The sequence below is a fragment of the Lolium rigidum genome, chromosome 1, assembly GCF_022539505.1.
Source record: "Lolium rigidum isolate FL_2022 chromosome 1, APGP_CSIRO_Lrig_0.1, whole genome shotgun sequence".
In the NCBI taxonomy this organism is placed as follows: domain Eukaryota; kingdom Viridiplantae; phylum Streptophyta; class Magnoliopsida; order Poales; family Poaceae; genus Lolium; species Lolium rigidum.
The window spans coordinates 74,168,790-74,179,268 of record NC_061508.1 but is presented as its reverse complement, the minus strand read 5'-3'; the positions used below and the strand labels follow the sequence as shown (position 1 = coordinate 74,179,268).

Here is a 10,479-nt window from a genome sequence, read left to right as displayed (position 1 = left end):
GCGTTGGCGTGATCTTCTTTGGCTAGGGAGGGTACCAGCGTGCGTGGTAGAGTGAGGGCTATCTCGTTGACATGGTGGAGGGGACCAGGGGAGAAAGGAGAGGGGGAGTGGCATGGGGATGCCAAAGTGCTCGGCATGAGTTGGTTGTGATCATTTTTCTCCTTTTGCTGAGGTACCAAAGAATGGCAATGTCTACTGGGGGTAAAAGGAAGTCAATGATGACCAAAAGCATGAGGGTTTAGTTGATTACATGATGGATATTAGAGGGTCTTCACTTTCCAGATTCTTGCACACAAGGTGCTCGACCAAATGGCCGCAAGAGCTTTATTTTGGAATTTTGAAATGAATTTTGGTGGAGTTGATTCATACATTATTTGGCACACAATGGTGGTGGTGGTGTGCAAAATTGAGTTGTTTTGTGAAAATCCAAAAAGTGTAGAATCTAGAATCTGATTTGAGGTTGCTACTTTGCTTGATGAGATTAAGAAATAGAAAAGTAATTAGTCAAGGTGGTCAACACCAAACTTGTTCACCTTGATGAGGTCTTGGATGAGGTGCAAAGAGTTGAAGATATTTAGTTTAGAAATCTCTTAATACCAGGGCTCAAAGTGGGTAAGATATTAAAAATGGCACAAGTGACCATTATCACATGTCACTTGAATTTGAATTTTTCTTTGATTTGATTTGAGTTTCTTTGGTTCAAAAATGTTTGTTATTGGTTTATTTAGGTTTCCCAACCATTGGCACAATTCAATATGGCCTTGAGTGAAGGTTTGCAAAAATGGCCATAGCCTCATATGAGGTGATATTCCAATTTTCTTTTCTTTTCATTTGTTTCTCTTTGCTTCACTTAGGCATGGTTTAGTGTTTATTTAGTGTTAGATTGAGTTTAGTAAAGGTTTCAAACCCTTTGGGTAAGGTATGCGGGCATAGGTCAAGATTTGCCATTATGGCTATATGCCACATATGCCTCTGTGTATATTTTTATTTTCTTTTTGTTTCACATTGGACTTAGTTGGTAAGTGATAGGTTGGGTTTGTTGAGGTCTTTCAAATCATCCAACAAGGTAGAACATGGCCTAGTTCATTATTTGCAATAATAGCCATAGGCTTACATAGGTCTTTTCTTTTTAATTTAATTTCTTTTTATTTTGTTTTATCTTGGAGGGTAAAAAGGAGAGCAAGGTTTAGGGTTTAGAAACATGTTCCAAAACATCCAGCAACTATCATGGCAAGGATCACACCTACATGCTTGAATACTATGCATATTACTTAGTTTAATAAAAGTTTTTATTGGTTCCAAATTTTGGAAATAGGGAAATTCATTTTTTCTTTGTTTTAAAATTTGGGATGTTACAATGTACATGCACTGGCTATAGACACCTAGATTCCTATGCAATTGATTGCATGGCCAGCAACCCAGCTCTCTTCACGCGCCTCTCTCTCTCTCTTTTCCTTGCATGCACGCACAACAGATTAAATGAATGGGGAAGCTAGCTTGGGGCAATATGGGAAATCAACTTGCCAACGCAAGGTAAAGGTGAAAATTTTGGAATAGCTAGAACGCAAGGTAAAAGTGAACGGAGGGAGTACTAGACAGTCTTATAGCTGGCTATACACATATGAAAAAAAAAATGAATAGGTGATGACTGATGAGGGCAACCATTAATGTTGCCAAGCTATAATTGCCTAATTGGTAGTAAGATACAAATGGTGGCCTTTTCTATATACCCAGCTTACGGACCAACCGCTCGCCATCTTCTCATATATCGAGCTTTCATTTTTCAATCGTTAATTTTCTCCGCTGTCAAAGAGGCACAAGGATACGACGATTGTGCATCTAAGTCTAGAAGTGTTGCCGCTGGGAGAGGTGCCTCCAATACGATTGCAACATGACGGCGCCTTCAATAGATATTATGTGATGTTGCTACATATCCTATTGGAAACGCGGCTAGAGATTGTTATGGTTTGTGAGATGCATGCTAATGTTCTTGCATGCAACCAAACATTTTTTTTTTAATCCACAAGATTGGTTCGGCGGGGTGTGGCCAACCAAACACGCTCATAGGGACCCAAAACAGAGATGGTGCACAGTGGCCAAATGAGGAGGCGCCAAGCTAAGTTAGGGCATCTCCAGCGGCGCGACGCAAACGGACGCTCAGCAACCGTTTTCGTCTGCCGTGATTGGAAATGCGTCTGGGGCCTGCTCCAGCGGGCCGACGCAAAGTGAACGGGCCGTCCACGGAGACGTAAACCTGGCCCAAATATGCGTCAGGTTTGCGTCTCCGCGGACGCTCGGCGGTCGCACGGAGCGTCCGCTCGCGTCCCCACGGGCCCTCATGGCAGCGACCTAGGTTCGATCGGCCTCGAATTCACAACGCGCGCCGGTGTGGCAACCGCGGCGACCAACCGCCGCAATGGAGCGCCGAACCGTCGCGGAAGAGCAACCTCCGGCCTCTTCGTTTTACGCGCCGCCGTTAATCCGCGCATATTATAACCCTCGCGTCTACGGTAATTCAAGTTCAACCGCCTCCTTCTTCTTCCTCTTCTTCTTCTTCTCCAACACCGGCACGTCATGAGCGACTACACGCTGCCGTCCGACTCGGAGAGCGAGGGCAAGTCGCCCGGATTCCTGCATTGGTGGGAATCGTCGGCGACGCCAAGCGATCCGGGCTCCACGCCCAGCTACCCTACCTCCACACCGAGTGAGGACGAGGAGGACGGAGGCGGCAATGGCAGCGAAGGCCAGGAGGAGGACGGAGGCGGCGCTGCCAGCGACGCCGACGACGAGGAGGAGGGCCAGGAGGAGGAGGAGGACTCCGATAGCAAGTTCGCCCGATTGGAGGCGCAGGAGGCGGCGGACGACAAGACGGCGGCAAGGAAGAAGTCCAGGGCGCTGGCGCGGGCGGCGCGTCGTCGTCCGTTCACCGACGACGACGACAAAGACGCCATTTCTTCCAGTTTCAAGTCCTCGACGGGCGCGTCGTCCTCCAGTTCCGACGACGAGGTGACAAGCAAGAGGCGGAGGAGTTTCCACGACAACGACGACGCAGGGCCTTCGAACAAGAAGGCCAAAAAATAGTATTAGTTTATATGTTCTTAAATTTCTTCTTCTTCGTATGTTAAATATGTTTGAATCTAGTCGATTGACGTATGGTTAATTGTTTAGGCTATAATCTATTCGATTGGACCAACATGACGTCATGAGTACATCTTTTTCGCGTTTAATACTTGATCATTCAACTAAATTGAAAAGAAGTAGCACAAAAAAAAAACAGTTGCATATCCAAAATGCGTCTGACCGCTGGAGGTAGCCCCCGACGTAAACGGACATTTCGCCCCTCGCGGTCATTTTGGCGTCCGCGGGGCGACGCAAACGGGGAGCGTCCGAAATGCGTCGCGCCGCTGGAGATGCCCTTAAGGACGAGGGAGTGAACCACAACTAGCATGTTGCACCGGCAGCCTCGTAGGTGGGGTAGGGTCCTTCCAAAAGAAAAGAGGAAGTACTACAAATTGCAAGTCCTAATGGAGGTCGTGTGTACATATGTTACTAGACAGTCTTGCATGCACCATCCAACCTTTTGGCTTTTGCAGCTGAGTCGTGTACATCTCGAACAATGTGAACATGTGGAGGCAAATATTCATGTGACCATGCTGCAATTGGTAAAATACAAATGGTAGCAGGGGAGAGTTGATAATGGCACGGCACAGATTTGGCGTACAAACAAAGCTAATCAACGTCTCGCCAGCCATCCATGCATCAAAGACATCCGCTCAGATTTCCAGCTGGTTTATGTACTGTCATTCTGTCAAAGATGCAAAAATGTAACACAAATAGGATCAATTTACTGATGCATTGAACATATATATGCATGTTCATATTCTGCTGCATGCACTCCCCTGTCTCCCACGCCTCGATATGCTTTAACATATAGCATACATCGATTGATCTTGATTCCTCCAACCCTATATGAATTTAAAGCGGACTCATCGAATAGCTCATAGCATCTACTTAGAAATAAGATCTTAGACTATTTGGATTTGGTAAACCTGCTAAATATATGAGGTGTAAATTCCATATAATCAACCCACGAAGATTGAGCAATTTTGGTTGGACTCAATGAATAGTTCGGGATAAGAACTAAATTAGTTCTCAGTCGAGCTCTACACCATCATATTTGCATCATGAACCGTGCAATTGAGTTGCAAATTGGTTGCAAGCAGGGTTGTAACTGAAATTTTTCGGTTGCAAGTGAGGTTGCAACTAGAAAAATATCTCAAGATCGTTAGATTTGCTTTTTGATTTGTGCTAATCATGAGTTGCAACATGGATTGAAATTTAATTCGACAATGTCATCTGACCGAGAATTAAGTTATATTTTGACAATCAATATCATATATATTTCCCCACGGGAAATTCTAGGGTGCACACTGGATCCCCTCCTGGCAGGGGAAAACGTGTGTTGCCATTTGGTTGCGCGTGCGGGGTTGATGGTTCCGCTGCTGCCCAATCGGCAACTGTCTCAAGGAAAGTGTACAAACAAAGCGTTGTGATTCCATAGTTCTTCACAGATAACCGTGTTTTTTTTGACAAAATCAGAGTAAATATCAATTCTACAAATTTAAACGTAGATTTAAAAATTAGAAATAATCCGAACAAAGATTATTGATGAATGCACACATATCTTGTACTCCCTCCGTCCAGAATTAACTGATGCGACCAGAATACAACTAAGTTTTTTGAAGAAAAAAAACTACGTAACACATTTAGAACCTTTCAAATTAGAATTGCAAATTTGAAAATCAAACTTAAATCTTCTTGTCTCCGTCTCCGTTGTCCCCGCCGTCCGCCGCTCACCCGCAATCCGATGCCGCTTAGCTCGTCGGAGGAGCGATCACGATCCCTGCTCGCCAGCCGCCATCTTCTTGTGCTTCGTATCAAGAACTTGAATGTTGTCTTCACGGCCATTTCAGCATTCAGAACTAGTAAAACATAAGTCGAAGAGGTTTTTAGCGTTGGTTTAATTGCAACACCAAGCAACCTAAGCAGCAACCTAAACAGAAATACAACATGTGCTACATTTGTGCTTGTATTGACAAATTCATTTGTGTGCTTATTACTGAAATAGACCAACGAATTGAGAATGACTAAATTCAGTTTCAATGAATTGAGTGTACTGACAGTACACATGTCAGAGCATCCCAACTGACTTTGAAACAAGTAAATCTTATAGACTAATTAAAGTATTAGGGTATATGCACCTTGCATTTTCTGTAAACCCATGGTTGCATCAGCTCAGTACAAATGGATACCTATACTGGAATCTTGATCTGCATAACAAAACTGTGACCAACTACTGAATTTACCAGGCAGCAAGTGGGCACCCCAGCTCGAAAATCCACTCGGGTCAAGTAGTATTGTACTACAAAAGTAATTCACCAGTAAATGGATACCATTTGTTCGAAAGATATTAACTCAGCCAGAAAATAAAGGGTTGCATGCTCTGCCATGTAATAAAATGCAAAATCCAGATGCAGAACTGTGGCATAGTACCTGCCGACCTACTATTGACATGAAACACATCCAACTCAACCAGAGTGAAACCAGAGTTCAAAGTTGATACGAAGTCCATATTATTATCATCCGAATTCTTCCTCCAACCAACTGCACTCAATGCCATCTCTTAGAAATCATTGTAGCACACTAAAACAAAGGTTGCTTCAGTAAGCAGGCATTATAGCGATCTTATCCATATGCACAGATTCATACTTCTATGGATGTTTCCCAAAGAAATGTAGGCACGGTTACCATTTTCAAACAGATGATGAGATAGACAGATAAAGCACAATACAACAAGAATACACTCTAAGCTCTTGCCAAATAAATCTCAACTCGGAAATCACTACACCAAAGGGAGGGATTCAACAGATCTGCTATGAACATGAATAAAACTGAAGGGTAAAAGAAGAGACGGAATGGCATCGGTCGGGGGGCGGGGGAGCATAGAGAACTAAGTTATATTTTGACAATCAATATCATATATATTTATAGTAGAAAATAATACCTGGTAGAGATACACAAGCTGTCACCAATGATTACAAAATAAATTTTAAAAGAAACAAGCAAATCTTTCAAGTCTTCAAACTATTTCTTTATTCATAACATAATATTGTACTTTTCTGAAGGCAGCCGAACATAGATACCAAAGCATAAAGGTTCTTTCATAATTTTACTTTGAGCCGCAATGTCAAGACTACGTGCACGCGCTCAACAATTAAATTTTTCAATCAACATCGTCAAAATTACATCTTGGTTGACGTCGCTGGAATCCAAGGGTAGGAATCATCATTGTCCAAGACATAGTAGCTCACAAAAATATTATGAGCACAATCCTCATTGCGACAACCATGAGAAAAGATCCAAAATTGATATAGAAAACCAAGATCTAAAGACCTATAGCTAGAAAATTGTGATATTCCAACACCATTATTGACTCCAGGAAGGAGATCTCGTGGTCGAACAAAGAGTCGAAGATCACTTACTGAAGATGATGCCATCTTTATTGAGGTGGATGCCAAAACGATGATAACTACAAAATATCTAGAAAAAACTAATTTTATTAAAAACTTCATACAGAGACCGGGTAGCCCACCCCTGCCAACGTTGGCAAGGCCTACCGGAGGAGGGGAACCAACCTAGGGAGGTGGCGCTATGGTTTGGAGGTGGCCTATGGAGGGACAATTAGTCACACCCTTGTTAATTTTATGTATGTCGTGGAATACAGAGAGAAAAAATGATGGGGAATTATTAGGATATACTCCTATATAAGTTGCCAATTTTCTTTTACCAGTTATTCTTTTTGTACTTGAGGTGTTAGCTCACATTCGCCTGTTTGGACCTACATGTCAGTAACATAAACCCAAAGGCAAACTGAAGAACGACTAAAATGGAAATAAATAAATTGGTGCTGGTCTTACATGGAAACATCAAATTACCATAAAGCTGTAAAGATTTCAGGATCTCACACACGGTTTCTTTCATCACTCTGGATCGACCTCGTCACTAGGATATAAACCCTTCTTCCACCCTAAACCAAATACCCCAATACAACACAAGACAACCCCTTCCCTTCCGGTGAGCGCAATGCCGTTCGCCGGAATGACCGTCCCCAGTTCCATCCTCCTCCTCGTCCTCCTTCTCGGAGCGTCTCCGCCGTGCCACGTCGACGGAGCGCCTGCCCACAGCATCACGGCCATCCTCGCCGGCATCCCGGATTTCACCGACTTCAGCGCCGCCCTGGTCGCCGCGAACCTCACGGGCAACATCGACGAACGCCAGACCATCACCGTCCTGGCCGTCGACAACGCGGCAATGGGGCGGCTGAGAGCGCGGCAACTCAAGCCGGACAACGTCCGGTACGTGCTCTCCCTCCACGTCCTCCTCGACTACTTCGGCGACGCCAAGCTCAAGGCCCTCAACGGCACGCCACCCACGCAAGAAGCCAGCCTCTTCCAGGCCTCCGGCGCCGCGCCGGGCGCAGCCGGCATAGTGAACATCGCGCCGGTTGCTGCAGCCGGGGACGTGCGCCGCGGGGTGGCGTTCTCCGCGGCGGACGCGGGTGGTCGCGTCGTGTTCTACGAGAAGTCGGTCAAGGAGTCGCCCTACGACATCGCCGTCCTACAGGTGAGCGGCGCCATGGAGTCCCCGGCGGCGGAGGGGAAGGCGCCCGCGTCGTCGCCGACGCCTTCGCCTTCGCCCGCGCCGGTGGCGGCGCCGGTCGTAGCTCCGTCCCCAAAGAATCAGACCGCTCCACCGCCAAAGCCGGCCGTAGCTCCATCACCAAAGAATCAAACCGCGCCACCGCCAAAGCCGACAGGAGCTCCGTCGTCGCCAAAGAACCAAACCGCCCCGCCGCCAAAGACGGCCGGCGAGCCCACGGATTCTCCAACAACGCCGGCGGGTGCGCCGGAAGACGACGACCAGCCTCCTGCGGATGAGAACGAAGGGCACAAGAATGACGCCGGCGGGACGGCGGCTCCGTGGAGCGTCGGCGCGGTGCTTGTGGCGGCCATGCCGGCGGTTGTGTTCCTGCTGTGGTGAGCAATTAATTGTGCTTGGAAGGAAGTAGTGCCGCTGTTAGCGCTGGCGCTTGCCCAGATGGAAACAGACAAACATTGGTTGATGTCCCTGATTTGGGCGGAATAATATGATGATTTACCTTTTTCTAATCACGCCTTCATGCATGGCTGTGTTTTAGTTGCTACTAGTACTAGTAGTTATTTCCTGCCATGAATGCATTGACAAATCTCTTAGCCTCATCATGAATTGAGTTTTTTTTAGCAAGATTTGAGAAATTTTGTAGCTGGCAAATTTCACTTCTTCTTAGACAGGTGCTCTGTCACGTTCGAGCGGCCGATCGCATGTGGTTCATCACGCGCCGTGATTATCTGTTTCGGTTTTGTTATTTACCAGTTTAAATTCACCTCCTCTCCCCCGCTCATCAGTGTCACCTCCTTCTCTCCGCGCGAGACATCGAACCACAGTCTCCTTCATCCCATGGGGGTAGCCTCCTACCATCGATGATCTCTCGGTCGCCGTCCCTGGCGAACCCCCAGTACCACAATATGAAGGTGGACACATGAGAAGAGGATGTGAACTGGGACAAGCGCCGGAGGTGTACCTCACTCTGGAGGCCCTGTGCAAGGCATTAATTAAAGAGTTGATGGACGGGAAACCTATGCAAACCGCCATGTTTTCACATGTTATAGACATCTTTGAACCACCATCATCATCCCAACATTTAGCCTCATCTAGATTTTGAAGCAGCACTTTTATGCTGGGAGCTCGTATTTTTTAAACACACATGTATAGCAAGAGGTGGTGTTGAGAATCTTTAGTTGGGCCTCCTTTATTTGATAAAGAGGGCTTTATTACTTATAAGATTTTAGCATTATATCCGGCTTCAACATTCCTAGACCAAACACAAAAGCTAATTTTTTTTAAAAAAAAAACACTCATTCAAAAGTTGATCGATGGGAAACCTATACAAACCGTCATGTTTTCACATGTTGCATACATCTTTGAACCGCCTGTACGTGATGTCTGCCTCGTCCCAACATTTATCCTCATCTAGATTTTGGAAGAACACTTTTATGTAGCGAGCTTGTATTTTTTGAACTCACATGTATTGATGTATAGAAGAGGTCGTGGTGTAAAATTTTAGTTGGACCAGCTTTTTTCGATAAAGCACACATTATTACTTAAAAGGTTTAGCCATTACATTCGGCATCTCAGCATCCATGGACCAAACACAAAAAGTAAAGTAAAAAAACGGCTCAATACAACTAATCATCTCATTATTACAGAGCAAGCTTTCACACATGGTTGAAATGGCCCATCGCACACGATAAACCTTTCCATTACTAAGAACAGGCGACACGGTCTTTTTCCCGGATTCATTTGCGATTCGAAGTGCCATCGCAAACATTTTTTCCACCCGATCGTAAGCCACTTGTAAGAACACATACAATGTGCTTTTAAGCAGTCATATGTGTTTATATGAGATAGCATGTGTTCATCTAGTCGTGGGATTCTTTTTGCAAGCATCGCAGACGTTTAACTATGCAACAAGCATTACTCAGCTGTATCTAGTAGCTTATAACTCAAAATGGCATATAGAGACATTAGCAAAATTCATTTCTATTTGATTGTACATTTCATACAGCACATGTATGCATATCTTTCCACATAGATTCACTACCTAGCTATACATTTCATACACCACATGTATACATGTATTTTCGCATAGATTTACTACCTAGCTATACATGTTCTTGGTTACATTGTTGACTCCATGCCAAAAGGTTCTGCTGGAAATAAGAACCTTTGGTGTTGCCCGTAGATTGGATTGCTTCTCAAATGGGTACATAAAAATACAGAAGTGAATCAGTGGAATGATTAAAGGAAACTATATCAATTTCATTGTAACGTGACATATACTTACGAGAAAGATCTTGTCCAACTCACTAAGATACTGCACAAATATATATTTGGAATTAGAATATATACATGCAAAACACATGATAGCTAGAATTAAACTGATAAAGTACAATTGAAATGTGTTCTTACTCCAAAGGGAAGGATCATGATTGACTCTATTGGCCCTAATTTTTCAATCAAATTCTTATACAGTGTCACCAAAATACAATCTTTGTGATTTAGCTAACACCAAAATACAGTCATACGCATTAACATATAGATTAAACAATTTAATCCTTGCATACAACATAACATATAGATCAAGGTAACTTAAACATCAGATCACAAAACACCCGGACCTAACAATATTCTAATGAATATAGCCTTGCTAATTTTGGCAATGATTGAAAAAGGCGAACTCACCGATGCTAACACAATATTTTAATGGATCCGACCTTGCTAACTACGTTACTCATTAGATCAGTAGTTTACTTAAATAAA

At 44.3% G+C, this 10,479-nt stretch overlaps 1 protein-coding gene across 1 annotated transcript; it reads left to right on the top strand.

Annotated features, from left to right (window-relative positions):
• Nucleotides 1-7,143: 7,143 nt before the first annotated feature.
• On the top strand, nucleotides 7,144-8,100 carry LOC124647379 (fasciclin-like arabinogalactan protein 3). The gene has a single exon (XM_047187337.1). It carries the CDS (start codon nucleotides 7,144-7,146, stop codon nucleotides 8,098-8,100), a length of 957 nt encoding a protein of 318 aa, XP_047043293.1.
• Nucleotides 8,101-10,479: the final 2,379 nt, after the last annotated feature.

What these genes read in the sequence shown, in the direction of transcription:
- LOC124647379 (XM_047187337.1), top strand. Translation starts at nt 7,144, where the DNA reads ATGCCGTTCGCCGGAATGACCGTCCCCAGTTCCATCCTCCTCCTCGTC.